This window comes from Protopterus annectens, chromosome 5.part0 (genome assembly GCF_019279795.1).
Source record: "Protopterus annectens isolate FY-2018-M chromosome 5.part0, PAN1.0, whole genome shotgun sequence".
NCBI lineage: Eukaryota > Metazoa > Chordata > Ceratodontiformes > Protopteridae > Protopterus > Protopterus annectens.
This window is the reverse complement of record NC_056735.1, coordinates 1,693,286,504-1,693,307,341: the sequence shown is the minus strand read 5'-3', so window position 1 is coordinate 1,693,307,341 and position 20,838 is coordinate 1,693,286,504. Positions and strand designations below refer to the sequence as shown.

General features: G+C 43.8%; 1 protein-coding gene across 1 annotated transcript in view; it reads right to left on the bottom strand.

Moving 5' to 3' along the window:
- WDR3 (WD repeat domain 3) overlaps window positions 1–20,838 on the bottom strand; it is a gene marked incomplete at its 5' end in the record, with an annotated part of 1,037,507 nt that overhangs the window by 580,336 nt on the left and 436,333 nt on the right. The window contains 2 exon segments of the mRNA XM_044071482.1: window positions 13,346–13,431; window positions 13,518–13,619. Coding sequence (XP_043927417.1) covers window positions 13,346–13,431; window positions 13,518–13,619 — 188 coding nt within the window.

The window sequence follows — 20,838 nt, the reverse complement described above, 5'->3', positions numbered from 1 at the left end:
CTTTCCAAGGAAGAATGAGCAGATTTGTTTCCAAGGTTGTGGTTTGGATTTTCTGTTGTGCATTTTTCAATTTGTCCTTGTGGCATTTTCTAACAGTTTGTTTCCAAAATTTGTTTCATTGTTTCATCAACATGTCTTAAGTTTGAATTTCCAGTTTTTCCTTTTTCTGTGGTTTTTCCACATGGGTAATCTGTCTTAGGTCTGCCAGTGTGTTTGAGTTTTCTGGCAGAATTGAATTCTCCAGATAGTCTGCTGAGTAGTAAGACCAGGTTAATAGCAGAGGTAGTTATGTAGAGGATAGAACAATGGTTATCCTTTGTCCTGGAAAGAGTCCATAACATGGGTGTTGATTGTGTCCTATACAGGCATTCTTGTGACTGTTGTAATGTTTTTCCTTGATAAGAGCATTCATATTGTCTGGAATCCTATTAGCATTGATTGTCTGTTAGCATGGACTTGGTTCCATTGCCTGTGCAGCCCTCCTGCATTTGGGGTCCATGCAGCTGTCTGTGGTGTGGGGTTTAGGGTTAGAGCCTCTGCCCACCAAAGGAATTCTAACCATAGGCAAGGTATGATAGGAATCATTGCTTCTACATCCTGAAAATGTTGACACCATAAACCTTTTAGATACCATTGTAGTTTCCTCATATGCAGTCTTGCATATGGAATTAGTAGAATGCACAAGGCCATGAACCCCAAGGCTTGCAGTATTTGCCTTGCAGATAGCAAGGTTTTTGTGGCCACTAGTTTAAAGTAAGTTGTCAAACAAATTTGTTTCTCTGGCATGAAGAAAGCCATCTGGAAAGTTGTGTTCAAGCTTGCTCCCAGGAATATAATTTGTTGACAGAGTACCAGATGTGATTTATTTTCGTTTATGGTGTACCCCAGAATAGTTAACACCTTTTGTACAAATGCCAGATGATTCAGAAGTATGTCCTGGCTTTCTGCCTGAATTAGACAATCATCTAGGTATGGGTATATTTGAATATTTCTTTGCCTGCAAAATGCAATGACTGGAGCTAAGCACTTTGTGAATACCCTGGGCGCAGTAGATGAGCCAAAGGGCAGTGCAGAGAACTGATGGTGCATGCAGCCTGCTTTGAAGCATAGGTATTTTCTGCAAGATTCCCTGATTGGGATGTGCAGGTAGGTTTCCTTTAAATCCAGTGTTGCCAACCAGGCATCTTTGCCTATCATGGGAAGCAACTGGTGAAGAGTTAGCAGGTTGAATTTTGGTATCACCAAAAACGTGTTTAGGATAGACAGGTCCAGGATAGGATGCCATGAGTTATCTTTTTCTGGGTACCAGGAAAAGTCTTGAGTAGAAATCTTGTCCCTTTTCCTCTTCTGGTACAGTCTGAATAGCCTTTAATCTTAAGAGACAGAGTACTTGCTTTTGAGCCTCTGCCCACTGATTTGGGGGTAGATCTGGCCAACCGTTTGGGGTTGGTAACGTGTGGAAGTGAAATCTGTATCCTTGGGAAACTATGTTTAAAACCCCTTTGTCCTGGGTAATGAGTTCCCAGTTTTTTTTTGCTTGCAGAGTAATCTTTCCCCCTAAAGGAGCAGTCAGTTGAGAAGTGCTTGGAAGTTTTAAAGTTAAGTCATTAAGACAGCTTACCATAGGGGGGAGTCTTACTACTCCCTGATTTGGAAGTGGGAGCCCCCCACTTCTTAGTCCTTTCGGGACCCTGGGACTGAAGCCTAGGTGTTCTGCTGGTTTTGGGTTTGAACTGAGAAGGCCTGGAAGAGGCAGGAAAGGACCAATTTTTTGAGGGCCAATGCCTACTAAATCTAGGAGGCTGCACTTGTAAGAAATCTTTAACAGTTTGCATAGATTTAGCTTTTTCCTCCATCTTTTTAAGAACAACTTCTGCTTTGTCAACAAACAGGCGGTCTTGCTTTAAAGGAGCATCCAGCAATTTAGTTTTAACATGCTCTGGCAAAGATTGCTCCTTAAGCCAAGCATGCCTTCTAAGTACAGACCTGCAAGATGCCTCTAGTGAATCAAAACCACATTGTAAAAAAGAAGTTATGTACTCACCACAACGTTCCATGTTGGTGGTTCATCTCACCCTTCATTTTTACATATGGGTTCAAAGCCGATCCTCTGCTCCAACTCGGCCAATTTACAAGCTCGAAAACTTCTGGTTGGCTCGTGGCTAAGCAGGTATCCTATAGTGCAGCAGTACACACCCTAGATCTTGTTTGTTGCTCACTAGAAGAAAAACTCATAACAGACAAACCAATACTAAAGGGTCTCCAACCAAAGACAACCAAATTATTATTATTGTTATCTCCAGATCTTCGAGGATGGGGGCAGGAGGGCAGGTTAGTAAAAATGAAGGGTGAGATGGACTACCAACATGGAACATTATGGTGAGTACATAACTTTGTAGTCCAATCTCACCTTCATTTTTACATATGGGACAGTGTCCCTAGTGCCTTATTCTTGGGTGGCTCACTGGAAAATACTCCTAAGCACCGTGGAGCCAAAGGATGCTCTACCTCTGGAAGCTAAATCCAATTTGTAATGTGTAATAAAAGTGTGAGGGTTAGCCCACGTAGCTGCTGCACAAATACTATCTAGTGGGACCCTGGCTTGAAAGGCTGCAGAGGTAGACCGCAACCTGGTAGAATGAGCCTTGATCCTGCAGGGTAAAGGTCTGCCCTCCGAATTGTAGATAAAGGCTATGCAACTGGAAATCCAGTTAGATAGTGTCACTTTAGAAACTGGTAAGCCCAATCTGGAGTCAGAAAAGGAAATTAATAGTTGATATGATTTCCTAAATTCCTTGGTCCGCTGTAAATTAAAACACAGTTGTCAATGAACGTCCAGCTGATGAAAACAGTATTCAGCTGCATTACAGTGATTAGGGAAGAAAACTGGGAGTTCTACGGATTGATTTAAGGTAGCAGGGGAACAAACTTTGGGGACAAAGGAGGGATTAGTAAGCAGTGACACCCTGTCCTTGTAAAAGATCAAATAAGGTGGCTTAACAGACAAGGCTTGTGGATCCGATATCCTTCTAGTTGACGTAACAGCTACAAAAAACAGAGTCTTCCAAGTCAAAAATTTCAATGAAGATGAGTGTGAAGGTTCAAACGGGGGAGAAGTCAGTTTGGACAACACAAAATTTAAATCCAAAGAAGCCACAGGTTCTTGCAGTGGTGGTCTCAAAAGAGTGATTCCTTTCAAAAAGGTCTTGCATAGCTTATGAGACATTAAATTGTTATCTGGAAACCCTAAGTAAAAATGAGAAATCACTGCCAATTGGACTCTGATAGTGGCAGCAGCTCCTTGTTGAAACAGCTCAGAGAGAAATTCCAAAATCACAGGAATAGAAGCAGTGTAGGGATCTACATTAATTTTCTGTACCCAAATAGAAAATCTTTTCCATTTACTGCCATACAGCCTCCTAGTTGAAGGTTTATGGGAGGACATAAGAATATGTGATACTGAGGATGATACATCATGAAGCCTGACTATGGATGGAACTGGCACAGCCATGCTGTCAACCTGAGGGTGTGGGATTGAGGGATGTACCAAACCTGACATGCGAGTCAAAAGATCTGGAGCTGGGTTCCAGGATCCAAGGATCATCCAGGAAAAGAGGCACGAGAAAAGGGAACCAGACCTGATGAGGCCAGTAAGGAGCAATGAGGATCAACTTGCTTCCCAGCCGACTGGCTTTCTGAATCACTTTGGAAATGAGAGGAAATGGAGGAAAGCATACAGAAGTCCCATGGGCCAATCGTATGCCAGAGCGTCTCTGGACGTCTCCCCCGGAGGGGGAATGAGGGAAAAATAGCTGCTGTATTTGGTATTGACTGGGCTGGCAAAGAAGTTGCAGCAAGGCTGCCCCCATTTGCAGAAAATCTGTTCCGCTGTTTCCTGTTTCAGAGACCACTAATGAGGCAGTAGGATCACCCGGCTGAGCTTGTTGGCTATCACATTGGTCATCCCTGGAATGTGCATTGCAACCAGAAAGTGCTGGGAAGAAATCACCCATTCCCAAACTCACATGGCCTTTCGACAGAATGGGTAAGATCTGGTACCGCCCTGTTTGTTGATATATCAAACTACCGACATGTTGTCTGATTGTATCGCAATAGTCCCAAGAAGAAGTTCTTGAAGTGCTTGCAATGCCAGAAGCACCGCCCTCATCTCCAGAACATTGATATGCAGGTGAGCCTCGTGTTCTTGCCATGTGCCTTGGACAGTCCTGCCGAGATAATGCTCCCCCCACCCGATCTGGGAGGCATCCATGGTCACAGTGGCAATGGGTTGGGCATGAACAAAGGGGGTGCCCGTGATCAACTGGTTGGGAACTCTCAACCAAAGCAGGTCCTTCTTGCATGATTTCGTCAGCAGGATAGAATGACTCAGAGGGAGATATTGGAAGAACCATTGGGAAGACAGAAGCCATTGAAGAATTCTCATTTGCAACCTGACTAATGGTACTAATAGAATGGTGGAAGCCATAGTCCCGAGGAGCTGAAGAACCCACGTTGCTTTGACCTTCCGCAACAGAAGACGACATTGAATTTGAAAGATTAAGTTTTGTGCCCTGTCTGCGAGGAGACGAGCTGTCATGTTCACTGTGTCTACCTCTGCGCCTATAAAAATCACAGATTAAGAGGACAATAATGCAGATTTTTTCCAGTTTATGGAGATCCCTAACTGAGCACAAAGTTGAATAGTGGCATCTCTGTTTTGGAGGAGTAGATACCTGGTGATGGCGGTCAGGAGCCAGTTGTCCAAATACGGAATATGGAATCCTTGACGTCTCAGGTGAGCTGTCACCACTGCCATGCATCTGGTGAACACCCTGGGGGCTGTGGTGAGACCAAAGGGCAGAGCACGAAACTGATAATGACTGGCTCCCAGCTGGAAGCGTAGATGGCTCCTGGATGCCTTGTCCATTTTTATATGGTAGTAGGCATCTTGGAGATCTAGAGAGCACATCCAATAATCTTTCCCTAACAACGGGAGTATCGACTGCAGAGTTACCATCCGAAATTTGTCCTTCTAAACGGATTTGTTTAACCTGCTGGGATCCAATATTGGCCTCCAATCTCCGGTTCATTTTGGTACTAAAAAGAACCTGGAGTAAGTTCCAGATCCTATGTTGTCTGCTGGGACGGACTGGATGACTCCTTTTAAAAGCAACGTGTTGATCTCCACAGTTGCCTGATCCCTGTGATTCGGTGGTACATCTAAGATCTTCTTGGGAACAAACGGTGGAAGGGAAAATGGTATGATATAGCCTCTGGTAACAACTCTTTGTACCCACTTGTCTTGGGTGATATTTAGCCAGGCTTGTGGACATGAAGAAATGCGACCCCAGACCGGCCCCAGAGAAACGCAGTCAGGCCTCACATCAGAAGCGCTGATAAGGCCGTCCCAGAAAGGAATCACAGCTTTGCTGGTATTGCAGACCGCCCCTGCTTCTAGGGCGACGTCTCCCATTTCCTCCTCCTCCACTGCCTCTGAAGGAGGATTCACCCTGTGTGTCCGGAAAGACCCTCTCGGACTTTTTGAACCACATTTTACCACCCCTTTGACCTTTGGGGTATGGTCGAGAGGGAACAGTAAAATGTACTCCCATGGCAGAAAGCGTCTTTCCTTCTTGCTCACACCGAGTGAGTGTGTCCTTCACCTTGGAACCAAACAAAGAGGAACCATCAAATGGGGTGTTGGTGAAAGTAGATTTGAATGGTTCCACAAAATTACACAAGCGCATCCAGGAGTGACGCCTCAGGGAAACTCCTGAACCCACTGCTTTACACGCTCCATCAGCCTCATAGGAGATAAGCCGCATGGAGGAGTTAACTATAGAGTTTAAGGTGGACAACTGAGCAGAGATCTTGTCAGGGACTCCCTCAGTACACACACCTTGTACAGAATCTTCTAACTACTTGAGGAGATCCCTCTGTAATCTCTTGAAGTGAGTGAGATAGTTCAACGATCGAAGGGTAAATGCCGTTGAACTAAAGATACGCTTCCCAAATCTGTCCATCTGTCGAGAATCCTTAGTTGCCAGATGAACAGAGGAAGAAGTCTCCGCCAGCTCCTTCTTTGTGGCCGCCACCACCATGGCATCTATGGGAAAGCCCTTAGACAAAAACTCTTTACCAGGAGGGGCAGACAGAAACTTATTGGGTCTCCTGGGGACTAGCTCCACGGCATCAGAAGTATCCCCACACCTTTCGACTAACCAGATCCATTAGTTCGTCAAAAGGTGGAGACACCCATGAGGCAGAAGGTTGAGACCCGAAAGCCTTCAGGTACACAGACTCCTCATCAGAAGGGTTGACAGTGGGCCAGTCGCACCTCTGCTTAAGAATCTCCAAGATGTCCATGAATAAGACATCATCAGAGGATGACTAGGGGGACCCTTCCGACTCCTCAAGGTCAGTGTCTGATGTCAAAGACTCATCCTGGGAGTCAACATGCTTCCTCTTACATTCCGGGGAGCCCTCGGAAGAGTGCGGGCCACCAGCCCATGGCTCCTGAGGCTGAGGGTCTCTGCTGACTCCGGAGAGAGTAGGGGTTGAGACTGAAGTGGGTGCTCTCGAGGGAAGAGTGCTGGTACCATTGGTAGGGCTGGAGAATGAGACGGCACTCTCATCATCTCAAACGCCGATCTCTCCAGCTCCAAAGACCTCCCCCGCTCTGAAGAGACAAAGGTTGATGTTGGAGCCAGAGCCGTTGGCTCTGAGATAGATGCAGGGTCCAAGTTCACCCTGGCCGATGCACTGAGAGGAAGGCTCAGAACCGAAGAAGATAGAGTCCAACCCTCGCTGTTGGTGCCGACAGGAGAGCTTCGGTCCCTGGACACGATGGACGGCGGTGAGCGTGTCTGAGCCGAACCCGGCTCCAAAGCAGTGACAAAGGGAGCTGGAACAGATAGTACCTCCGGTGGCACCAAGCACTCTGGCTCCGAAGGGCCAACATGGCTCGGAGGAGGAATAGCAGACAAGGGCAAAGTTGGATCGAGTGGCTCCGGAGCCAACTGGGTCGGAGCCAACAATAATTTTGGTAAGGCAGACGTCTTCAGGAGTCAACACTACCCTCTCCACATCTTCTTCTGAAAGGCTCCTGGAAGATCTGGAAGACAGTAGGGGATCTTGATCTAGGGGGCACTGGAGACTTTAGTAACACGGAAACTGGTAGGGAATCCACAGATCGGCTCCAAGAAGCAGATTCAATTGCTGATTCAATCGGTTCCGAGATCGGCTCCGAAACACTTGGAACAGACTCTGACACCACAATAGTGTTCTCCTTCGGCTCCGAAGGCATTGGAGTCGAGAAGCCAGATTTTGACTGTTTAGAAAGCGGCTCCGAGACACCAACAGGTGCCGGAGAGGGCCTTTTTGAAGACTTAGATTTGCCAGACTTGGAGGAAACCAAAGAACTGGATAGAACTTCCTCAAAAGATGGCTTTAGTAGACCCTTGAGTATAAGCTTGTTCTTTCTCTCCTGTAACACCCTAGGAGAGAAAGCATGTCAGAACAAGCACGATTCCTGCAGGTGGATAGCCCCTAAACAGTAGACACAGCAACTGTGGCCATCCGTTAAAGACATCCTTTGGGAGCATTTCATGCACTTCTTAAAACCCGAAGGTTTGTGCTCTTTACCCTCTTGGACATCACACACACACACACACACACACACACACACACACACACACACACACACACACACACACACACACACACACAATTAAGAAGAAGAAGAATGAGGGAAGAAGACTAGGTCCTCTAACTAAAATGGGCCTAGCCCTACAGAAGAAAGTACCATGAGGACTTGGTCCTCTAACTTAAACGGGCCTAGCCCGGTGGGAGAGAAACTGGGTCTTCTAATTTAAACAGACCAGAAAACGCATACACACAGAAAACTGTATATAACTCTATGTGGAGCAATTAGAAGAAAAAACTAAAGTAATAAGGGAGGAACTCCAACCCTTAGCAAAAAACCAGCGGATCCATGCCAAAAATACAATCTCAGATTAAGGAAACTAAGCTGCCAATAACAGTCTAGAAAGACAACAGAATAACAGGAGCCCCTGTTAACTATCAGCGGAAAACCACCACAAACTACCTGCTAAGGAAAAGCGCGCAATGGCGCCTACAAGAACTCTAAACTGGCACACAGGATACTAAACTAACAAGTTTAAGCTAAGAATGCACTGAAAAGGGCAAACAACACTACTGCCTAAGATAATATCACCTTACAACACCGTAATAACTGTAATACAAAATTTAAATAGAAGAATTTTAACACTTAGCCAGAGCCAAGAGAAGCACAACAAAACTCGATGTGGCAAATGAGATCTGGGGTTTGTACTGGTGCACTATGGGATACCTGCTTAGCCACGAGCCAACCAGAAGTCTTCGAGCTTGTAAATCGGCAGGTTCTGAAACTCGAAAACGAAAATTTCAGGAGTCGACCGACCGGCACTTGCAAACTGCTTCTGCTTCGGGCACTGCACAGCAAGAAAGTCTGATGTAATGGCGATGGCTGCATGCTTTATACCCCTGACTACCTGACGTCACGGAAGATGAGACAGCAACCAATGCAGGACCCAAGACTTTGATAATCAGGCCGACTGAGGGCTATTGCAAGCAGATAACCCAAATGTGATGACTGTAACAGTGTAACACGAAGAACATCAACAGAAACAAGTACACTGTAAAACTGTTCCTATCAAAAGAATCTAACTAACAATAAACTATTTGGAAGGCTATAAAGATGTTTTTTAACCCGAAAGGGGGGGAAGAACTGCCTACAAACGTAGCTAACAGCTACAAGTGTAAAAGATAGAAAAAAGGGTAAAGGTTGAAAAATTACTAACAGTAATTTACAGAGCACACTATTACAAATCGAGAGAAAGATAATTAGAAAAAGAAAAGGTAAGAGATTATCAACATAAAAAAATCAATTACTTACACTTAAAGCTCGAGAGTCTATAACCACATCTTTCTCTGTGAGCCGGCAAATGAGATCTGTGGTATTTGGGGTTGGTGCATTCTGGGTAAGGGAGAAGTTTGACAGTTCTATGTTGTCATGAGCTTTCACAATAGCCAAGTCAGATCCTACACTTTGGATCCTAACCCATCAGTTGAGGACAGAATGAAAATTGACATCAGACCTAATGATATGCAACAATAAAGTCTTTAAATCATCATTGCTGCCACCAAATAATATGAGAAAACAATCCATACCAGTCCAAGCCAATTAATATACGAGGAGTGAATGGTCTTAATGGCATACAGTAAATGTGCACTGTTGTCTCAAGTAACAGCCAACACCCAAATAAACTTTACACTGTAAAGCTGCACATTAGTTATAATCCCTGGCTGTCAAAGACTTCACCCACCAAAATAAAACCCACCCAAAATTGTTCTGTGCATAAGTATATAAAAGCAAGCACATGCACATATGCGCAAGCATCTGCACAAAAATTTTTTTCAAAAAGGGGAGAATGACAGCTCTCCAGCTCCAACACCATTTTTCATATTTCATGGTAACTCTGTCATCAGACATTTTACAACAGCAAAAGCATGAGCATAAAATACTGTTTATTCTAAAAATAAAGCAATCATTAAACATGAATGGCATCATTTACTTCAAAGCAGTCACTTTTTGAGAGGCAGAAACCAAACAGTGGCTATTATCCCAGATTCAGTATACATACCCTTAAGCTCATGAATAAATAAATCAGTGATCACAGGGCTGTTAAAATTGAATAACAAATTTCAGTACCTTCAAAATATGAAATAAAAGCTCATTCAACGGTCCCTAATTTTTATGCAGGCTGAAATTTGGCTAAAATTTTGCTCCATCCCATCTACAAACTGGCTTTTTTTAAACAACAAAATTTTAGTCAGTAAATGCTGGTTACAGACAACAAAAATAATTCCCATTCTAAGTTAACAGTATCAATGATTACAATGTGTCAAAAATTGAGGTCTTTTTCTGTAATTTATTTTTTGCTTTGTCCCTTAGTCTGGAAGTACAAGGTTAAGAGCTGGAAAAGTAAATGTGCAAACAAAAATAACCTTACAAAAGCACTTTAAAGCAAAATCCTGAACGCACAGACGACATCCTGCAAACTGTATCAGCAAATCTAGAACCTAATTTTAGTGAAACATGCACTTTGTCTTCTCACTAGCTTCCAAGAGCAGCAAAGAATATGTACTGTTCAAAGACACCTCTCTACATACGTGCATGCTTTAACAAGAAAGCCAGCAACCTACTCAGCAAATAGTCACTCTCTTCTCTACAGGCATGAGTCACAGGCAGGACCTCCTGTTGGTTTCAGTTTTAATCTTTGGAAAATGACCTTCAACAGTCTCTTCAAGAAGCATTAGGCTTCAAACAGTGAAGATGTGTGTACAGCAGAATGAATTTAATTTCTAAAGAGTTTTGGCTATGCAGCTTGAGCTTTAAAATTTTGTCACTAAATTACACTTACTGCAGAATTCTGCAACCTGAATATATGCAGGTAATTCTAGTTATTTTTATATTACTTGTGTTATGTAGAGTCTGCACTGGTTGCCTATTCAAGCCTGCATTACCTGTAATGCTGGTATTTAGCATTCATGATCTGGGCCATCCCATGTGAAGAGTTCCTGAACCCATAAATTCCTGTAGACCTTTGCACTCATTACTGAAATTCTTGGAGGTTTCCAGAATGTGTCCAGAGACATCAGTTGTTTGCTCCTTTTGCTGCCAAACATCCTGCCTCTTGAACTTTTTTCTACTTGGTGAGGGAGTCCTTTAGACCTGCTGGATTTAAGAGGTCCCCAAAGACCTACTTCTTTTCACTGACCTACAACTCTTTATGATTCATTTTATATGCACACTGTGCAGAGTTCTTGGTACAGCTTTATACTTAACATACCTGGTTTTATTCCTTTTATTTCATTTTTACTGGATTCCTAATAGTGTTGGATTTTAAAGAAAAGACGACTAGACTCACCTACTTTGTCAAGAATGGACATACTTACAGCACTACATCCAAACCCCCAAATACAAATGGAATTCTAGACTCAGCTGAACAAAATATCCCAGCACTGTGATTGACAAAAAAAAAACTTTCTTCCAAGGAACATATGAACATAGTGATTAAAGACCATCATTACAAGGTAAAAACCTTATACAGAATAAAATTCACCAGTAATGGCCAGGTTAACCTTGTCATGAGCTGTAACACTGCCAAAACACTCACTCTAGTGTGGTCATGGGAAATCTACCCAATGTAACTGCTATCAAACTAAATATGACATACATAACAGAGTATCTCATCACTGCTATAAGCTATAAAAGGTAAACTAGATAACACTTCAAAAAAGATTCCTAACCAAAATGAATGTCTTTGCATTTAAACTCCTGTATGACAAAAAAAAGTCTAGCCCATCACAGCTGCCTTACATCACATGAACTGACACACATGCGTAGATCAAATTACAAAATCCACCTTAAAAATAATTCCTAGAACTGTGAAAGATGGGGACAGCATACTCAACATGTACTTTTACAGTGACTGTACCCTACAATCAGAGACATTAACAAAATACAGCTATTTAAGTGTACAGTCAGTGACCATTACCTTAACTACAATACACTTTAACACCATACTACTCTTCAACTAACAGCCCTTACTATCCTTTTAGCTGATGCGTGAAATTACTTGTCATCACCAATTATTAATTAACAACTTACTTGGAGACCTTATGTAACCTACCCTTAAATATTGTGCATTGTTCTAGTAGGATACTCTCACACTTGTATTCGACTTTGTACCCTACAATCTGTTTTTTTTTCAAAATTATTTATATTTTTTCTATTATTAAATCGTAAAACAAATTTTCCTGCACATTTTTCCTGTATATTTTTCCTGTATATTATACCACAGAATTCACTATTCCAGATTTCTTCTGTTGATCTGTACACATATTACTATTTCCAGCTTATTTCTGTATAATTGCTGACATTTTTTTTTTTTTTTGCTGTTTAGGATTACTGCCACCAACTGTACGAATGCTAATAATTGCAGTATTTCAGTGTATCTGTAGTGAGTTCAATGACTTATGTTCAAACTTCTCTCTGATACGAGACAATTTCCAACAAATACCTTTTTATTGTGTTAATCTTGGTTGGAGCTCCTCCCCAAGTCCCCTCTGTAAATAGGTCTGCCCAGTACGGCAAACAAAATGAAAGAAATACAAATACATAAAATAAAGGTGTCTAGGCTACAGCATATTACACTTAAACTCGAATGCAATGCAATATGCATATACCATAAAGTGAAGGAGACCGAGTGATGAGTGAAACTGCACGGTTTTGGGTATGCCCACACTAGTGGTAAGATAACTGAAAATAAACAAGTTATTCTTACATTATGTTCATCATTTTCTACAAGAGTCATAACTACTATAGGGCACTTATGTTTTAAGATTGCCAGTGTGCAAGATAAGTACAATGCAGGCAGAATGCATGTTTTGAGCACCGAGACAAAAGCATAAGTCTATAAGCAGAGTGAAAAAGTGTAACTGAAGTTTTCCCAAAGCATGTCGCTGGTGAGTGAAGAGTCTAAGCATAGTAACATGAAGGAATCTGTTCTGTTGCTGTAGAAGTTACTAGCAAAAACCACCCTTTCATTTTTGTATGAGGTTCTGAACACATTTTAACAGTCAGTCTGTGGTAGTGGATATGAATAAATCAGCTAAGGCAGTGAAAATGCAGCAGTAGCAGCCTTATGCAGAGACTACAGAACACTAACAGATAACACTATACACACAGGAGGGAGGAAGATAAATATTTACATATCTCATTAATGGATCAATGAAGGATGAAAACATTTCTCAAGAAAAAAAAAAGATGCCCAGAACAAAAATGTGCTGTATTTAGGAAGTAAGCAAGATGATTCAAGAAACAAATCAGAAAAAAAAAGTCTCAAAGGAGGAACTGTACCGAAAGTCTAGAAAAGGCTTACAGCAGTGACATAATGGCAAAAAGGACCAGCCTCCAACAATGTAAAAGATGCCCAGAAGAAAGGAAATCAGGGATGGGGCAATAAAAATCACCAAAGCCCAGTAGCATCTGCAGCTACTAATATGAATAAGGAAAAAAATGAAGTAGATTGAGGAGATGAGCATTCACCAATTTACCACAAATGAAAAAAAACACAGCAAATTTGTTTAAAATTGTGTACTACAAACAGTTGCTAGGCTATTTATGGGCCACAGAGAGCCAATGGCATTTCTTTGATTCAAACCCAGACAACATCCTGTGCAACAGAGGCCTGTTATGTAATTTCACTTCTTCTCTTACCTGGTCTGGCTAGAGTCCTCCTCTTTCACTAGCTCAAATTCCCAGAATTTCACAGTTTTGTCAGCACCTCCAGTTACAAATCCTCTCTAAGGAAATCAGATAAATAAAGCAATACTTAAACGAGGAATTGCAGTGGGACAGTAACCTTTGACATTGACTTGTAATGTACTACCTGATCAGGTGATAGTGACATTGACCACACAGCTCCGTCGTGAGCTGCCACTGCCTCTAATAATCCGCCAGTTGCTAAATCAAACAGCTGCAGCTTGCCAGACTGAAATTCAAAGAAAAGAAGAAGTCAACTACAGGGAAAAAAGAAGTTATGTTCTTACCATGACGTTCCATGTGGAGTGTTCATCTCGCCTTTGTTTTTACACACGGGTTCGGAGCCGATCCTCGGCTCCGAGTCGACCGCATAGCAAAGCTCTGCATCTAAGAGAAGCTCGAGACCAGGCTATATCCCACAATCCTCCCTGCCATTACTCAGATCTAGTTTGTAAGCAAACCAGAAAAAAAATTAATAATCCTAATGTATCCAGGCTACAAACTGCTATGAATGAAAACATTCAGAGACACCATCTCACTGACAACCAACTAGGGGTAAAGAAAGATACCCGGAATAGGTAAGACATGTGGACCAGACTCTAGTCCTACTCGTTCTTCCAAACTGTGAGGGAGGGAAAGTTGGGGAATGTAAAAACAAAGGCGAGATGAACACTCCACATGGAACGTTATGGTAAGAACATAACTTCTTTATGTGAGAGTGTTCAATCTCGCCATTTGTTTTTACACACGGGTAGCGTCCCTAGCTCCGTCACCCTGAGTGACTCATGGAAGAACGTTCCTGAGCACAGTGGAACCAAAGGATGTCCTGTCTTTGGAGGATTTGTCAACCCTATAATGAGTGATGAAAGTATGTGGTTTAGACCACGTGGCTGCTGCACAAATCGTGTCCAAAGGTAGGCGAGCTGCATGAGCCAAGGAAGTGGAGACGGACCTAGTAGAATGGCCTTTTGGTTTGGTGGGTAAGGCCTGGTTTGACTTAGAATACACAAAAGCTATACAATCAGTAAGCCATTTAGAAAGATAACTGCCATGCCCTTTACATTATCTGCAAATGCAACAAAAAGTTGATCTGTTTTTCTGTAGTCTTTAGTCCTGTTTAAATAAAATCTGAGTTGCCTGTGGACATCTAACTTGTGTAACATATATTCCAGCTTACTGGTATGGTTTTTAAAGAAAGTGGGGAGTTCAATGGATTGATTAATATTAATGACAGAGCATACTTTGGGAAGGAAGGACGGATTTGTTCGTAAAGAAACTCTATCTGGGTGAAAATTTAAGTAAGGAGGTTTAATAGACAGTGCTTGCAGCTCTGAAACTCTCGAGCTGAAGTAACCGCTACAAGAAAGAGAGTCTTCCAAGACAGAAATTTCAGGGGCAAGAAGAAGCTGGTTCGAAGGTGGTAACATTAGTTGTGACAACAACAAATTTAAATTCCATGGGAATAAATGATCCCTGACAGGAGGTGCAGATGGAAAGAACCTTTCATAAAGGCTTTACAAAGCCTGTGGGACATGATAGAAGAACCATTCTCACCAACATGAAAGTTGGATATGGCAGCCAACTGCACTCTTAATGTGGAAGTAGAGGCCCTTCATGGAAAAGGATGGAAAGAAATTCTAGTATTTTATGTAAAGGAGCAACCAAGGGGTCCAAGTGTTGATTAGATGCCCAGTACACAAAGCGTTTCCATTTACTGTTGTAAAGTTTTGTGGTGGAAGCCTTATGAGAGGCAACCAAAATGCGCTGCACTGCCGGAGAAAGAAGATCAGACCTGGCTAGGCGGGGAAGTGGAGCAGCCAAGCTGCTAGTTTGAGGGATAGAAGGGGCGGGTGAAGAACTCCTGGCGAATCGTCAGTAGATCTGGTACTGGGTCCAGGATCCAAGGTTCCTCTGATAGATGGGCTCGAAGAAAGGGGAACCATATCTGTCGAGGCCAGAATGGGGCTATGAGTATAATTGTCCTTTCCAGGTTCATGGCTTTCTGGAGAAATCTGGGAATCAAGGGAATAGGTGGGAATGCATATAGGAGACCCGGGGGACAATCGTGTATCAGTGCGTCCCTGGGGACATCCCCTGGAGGGGGTAGAAGGGCAAAATAGCTTCTGCATTTGGCATTCATTGGGGAGGCGAACAGATCGCAGCAAGGCTGGCCCCATTTGCGGAAAATTCTCTCCGCCACTTGTAGTTTGAGGGACCACTCGTGAGGTAACAGGATGGCTCTGCTCAACCTGTCCGCAATGACGTTGGATGACCCCGGGATGTGCGTTGCTATCAGAAAGCGACCCGTGGACTCTGCCCATTGCCAAATACTTATAGCCTCTCTGCATAATGGGTAAGATTTGGTTCCCCCTTGTTTGTTTATGTACCAGACTACAGACATGTTGTCTGTCTGAACTGCTACTGTCCTTAGAGGTAGGAGGGGTTGAAAGTGTTGCAACGCTAGGAACACCGCCCTCATTTCTAGAACATTTATGTGCAGGTTGTACTCGATGTCGGACCATTCCCCTTGGACTGTTCTTCCCTGAAAAGTCCCCCACCCTATCAGGGAAGCGTCCGTGGTTATAGTGGCTGTCGGATTTGGTAGAACAAATGGACGACCCATGGTGAGGTCCTGGCTGGACATCCACCATGAGAGGTCCCGTTTGCAGGAATCCGTTATCAGGATCTCGTACTTTAGGGGTAACTGTTGGAATGACCACTGCGTGAACAGTAGCCATTGGAGGAGCCTCATGTGCAACCTTCCCATGGGAATCGCAATGAGGGACGCTGCCATGAGACCCAAAACTTTCAACACCAATTTGGCCGAGGCTTTCCTGCATTGCAGCAGAAGAAGAACCTATTCCTTGAGGGATGAAGCCCTTACTTGAGGGAGCTTTACTAATGTTAAACGGGTATCTAGGTCCGCTCCGATAAATGAAATATGCTGTGAGGGCAATAAGACAGATTTTTTGAAGTTTATGGAAATCCCTAGGTGGGAACAAAGGTTGACTGTATAGTCTCTTGCTTGTATGAGGAGACGCTCGGTGGTGGCGGTGAGGAGCCAGTCGTCCAGATAGGGAAACACCCGGAATCCTAGACATCTCAAGTGAGATGCTACCACTGCCATGCATTTGGTGAATATCCTGGGGGCTGAGGTGAGCCCAAAGGGCAGGGCTCGAAACTGAAAATGACTGACTCCCAGCCGGAAGCGCAGGTGATCTCTGGACGGTCTGGCCATCTTGATGTGGTAGTACGCGTCCTTGAGATCTATTGAGCACATCCAGTCGTCCTTCTGTAAAAATGGAAGGATCGATTGAAGTGTGACCATCCGGAACTTTTCCTTCTTCACGAAGGTATTGAGATTGCTGAGATCCAAAATGGGTCTCCAGTCGCCTGTCTTTTTTGGCACTAAAAGAACCTTGAGTAAGTTCGGATCCTCTTTGGTCCGCGGGACTGGCTGAATGACTCTTTTTGAGCAGCTTTGAAATTTCTATTGCTGCTTGGCCTCGCAGACTGGGTGGCACATCTGGAGACCTTCTGTGTTGGGGTGGAGTTGACATAAGGGGTATTTTGTATCCTCTGGTTACAATGCTTTTTACCCAGGAGTCTGAGGTGAGAGTTTGCCAGGCCTGTGGGTATAAAGCCAAGCGACCCCCGACTGCCTCCAGAGCAGGACAGTCGGGCCTCCATTCAGGAGTGCTGGAAAGGCTTACCAGGGATAGTATCCCTGTCGCCTTGGTTCTGCGGACCCCCTCTGCCGCCAGGGCGGCGTCTTCCTTGTCTGCCCCCCCCCTCTGCCTCTGGGGGGGGGTTCACTCTGTGTGGCCTGGAAAGATCCCTGAGTTCTACGGAACCACATTTTTCCGCCTCGTTGCCCTTTGGGGTACGGTCTGGATGGAACGGAAAAACGGACTCCGACAGCAGACAGAGTCTTTCCTTCTTGCTCACACCGAGTTAATGTCTCTTTCACTTTGGGCCCAAAAAGAGTGGCACCATCAAAGGGGGCATTGGCGAAAGAAGACTTGAAGGCTTCCGCAAAAGAGCACAGCCGCATCCAGGATTGTCTTCGTAGAGCAATCGCTGAAGCTGCGGCCCTACTCGACCCTTCAGCCGCATACGAGATGAGTCTCATGGACGAGTTCACTACGGAGGTAAGGGTGTTAAGTTGTGCTGTCACCTTATCTGAAACAGCAGCATCTGTGTTACCCTGGAGGGTATCTCTCAGCTCCTTGATGAGATCCCTCTGTAGTCGTATAAAATGTGTCAAATGGTTTAGCGAGCATGGAAAAAGTCGCTGAACTAAAACGCTTCCGTATCTGTCCATAGTCCTAGAATCCTTATTAGGAGGATGAACAGAAGAGGAAGACTCCGACATCTCCTTTTTAGTGGCTGCTGCCACCACCATAGCATCAACGGGACTCCTTTTGTTAGGTAAGTCTTGTCCTGGGGCAGTAATGAACTTACTTGGCTTTCTAGGGACCGGTTCCACTGTGTCCGGTGTCTCCCACGCCCTTCAAGCAATTAATTCCATTAACTCATCGAAGGGCGGAGTAACCCAGGAGGTAGAAGGTTGAGCACCAAATGCCTTCAGCAACACTGACTCGTCCTCAGTGGGGGCTAGGGACTGCCAATCACCCCTCTGTTTTAATATCTCCAATATGTCCATAAATGAGACATCTTGGAGGGTGATTTTGGGGACCCCTCTGACTCCTCCAAGTCAGTGTCAGACGTTAAAGATTCCTGTGGGGAGTCTAAGTGCCTCCTCTTGCACAATCTTTTCCTCGGGACCTCATCGGAGGGATTCTGGTGAGGCCTCAGAGGAACAGGGGGCATCCTCTAGGGATGGCTGAGACAATGGTGCTCCACGCTTTGGATGTGTTGTGGGAACAGAAACAGAGAGCGGCTCCTTAGGGGAGGGAGAAGATGCGTCCGATGTAGTGGTCGTCTGTGTAGACAAAACCTTCCTCATGAGGTCAAAGGCCCCTGAACCTCGGGCCGGGGACTCTCCCGGTTCCGAAGAACATGGAAGAATCCGAGACACGGCGCCCATGGGTCTCGACCCCGAGGACTGAGCAGAGCCGATCTGCGCCGAGGCCCCGAGAGGGAGAGTCGGCACCGAAAGGTCGGTACGACTCTCGGTCATGGAACCAAGGAGAGATCATCGACTCCGAGACTCACCTATAGGTTCCGATGGAGTCGAGGTAAGTGGTGTTGATCGTGCTATGGATGGTTTCGGCACCGATGGCTCCACTATCATCGGCTCATCCTCTTCCGGCTCTGAAGACTGGATGGGTCTCGAAGGAGGACCTGTTGGAGATAAAGGGAGGCCTTCTAGTTTCGACACCAACTGGGAGGAAACTGCAATCAACCTGGAAAGAGCCGTGTTCTCCATCAGTTTCTGCACGACATGATCCACATCAATATCAGAAAGTGGTCTGGAAGAACGGGTCGAAGGAGCCGAAGATGGCACCGACCGAAGAATCGATGGTGGCGGTAGTTCCGACACCGGTTCCAAGACCTGGGGCTCAGTGAGAGACAAACGTTCGACGCTCGGCCCCGAAGTCTGTGGAACCGGCGAACGAACTTTGGAAGATGTACTCGGAGCCGATGACATGGGCTCCGACATCTTCGACCCCTTCGAAGACTTAGAAGCCTGGTCCGACTTGTCCAAGGCTTCTTGAAAAGCAGGCTTAAGAAGCCCCCTATCAATAAGTTTCCTGCGTCTATCTGTCATGACTCTCCCACTGAAGGAATGGCAAATGGAGCAATCCTCTTGCAAGTGGAGAGGGCCAAGACAGTAGACGCAGGAGGTGTGGTTGTCAGTGATGGACATTTTCTGTCCACACTGGCACCTTTTGAACCCACTTTTAGCTTTTTCAGACATACTAAGTGAGGTAAAAAAAAAGTAAGAGAGTTAGAAGGAGGTAGGCCCCAAAGGGAAACCTATAGAAATAAACTAACAAAATAACTAGTTACACACACACACACACACACTATTGTAAATAAAAAACAATTATTCACAACAAAAAACTATAACTTTTAGGACTAAAAGAAGCAAAAATAAATACTATCTTATCTGTTAATTCTTAAACTCTGGTCTGAGCTCTCTGACGCGATGTGACCTGTTGCAGCGACAAACTAGATCTGAGTAATGGCAGGGAGGATTGTGGGATATAGCCTGGTCTCGAGCTTCTCTTAGATGCAGAGCTTTGCTATGCGGCCGACTCGGAGCCGAGGATCGGCTCCGAACCCGTGTGTAAAAACAAACGGCGAGATTGAACAATCTCACATTAGACTGTTAACGTACAGTGCTAAAAATTACCGTAATGCAAACTACCTTGTTGGAATAAATAGTACATAAAGAAGTTTCTACACCAAGAATTCACTGTCGACCTTAGGTTCTATTAATTTATTTACTTACTTACTTACTACTTGATAACCAGGGCAGTGCACTGGTCAGATGACCCTTTTCAGTCATGATCTGGGCTCGTTAGAAACATTTAGAATAATCTGGTATTAGACATCTAATATTTACAATTATTCAAAATTCAACATTGATTATAAGTACACAAGTTCAATAGTATTTACAGCAGTACAGTGTTTGAGAGATTAGTTTGACACTTGGCAACACTAACATTTCTTGGTTCTTAAACATTATCTCTAAAGCAACTTCAAGAGGATTCAAATAGTAGATTTTTTTTTAAGTATTGGTTTGAAGTCTTTTGTGGTTTCTACCGGACTTAACCTGAAAATTAAAATGTCAAATCACATCAAGTAAAACATATTAAATGTTCAAAACTAGAAAAGGTCTAAAATCTGGCTAGACATCAGACCTTGCATATCTGCAGAGCATGTCTGAGCTCCCAACGGTTACAACTGCTAGAATTATCCTTACAAAAACACTCTCAAGATACCAAACATCAGAAGACTAAAACCTGTACTTGCAAAAACTCAACTGAATGATACTCTGGAATTTTAAACAATCGAGTTCTGTTTATAAAGGAACAAATTAATTAAATACCTTCATTTCATGATACTGCTGTAAGCATCTTTAAGCAACTTTAGAGTCAGATTTTACAGAAACATCATACTATGCATACAATTCTCACACAGTAAGAAGGCATTTTAATTGATAGGATGCATTGCTTGCAAGTTTCGCACCTTCCTTAAGTTATACTGTCTTAAAGTAAAGACTCCCTTATACATGGGGTTGCACAACTAAAAGTAGTGCTTCATGCTTTACAGTTACTGAAGAAACAGACGCATGACTGGAAGCAATGTACTCACTGTGGAAGGGAATCACTTAATCTTCCACAAAAAAAAAAAAAAAAGAAAATATTGAAGAGTACCCAAACCAAAGGGTAAAATGTCACACAGACAAACCATTCAGTAAAAACTGCAAGAAAGGCTCAGCCAGGCTAGTGCCTTCATGGTGTAACACCTTAAAT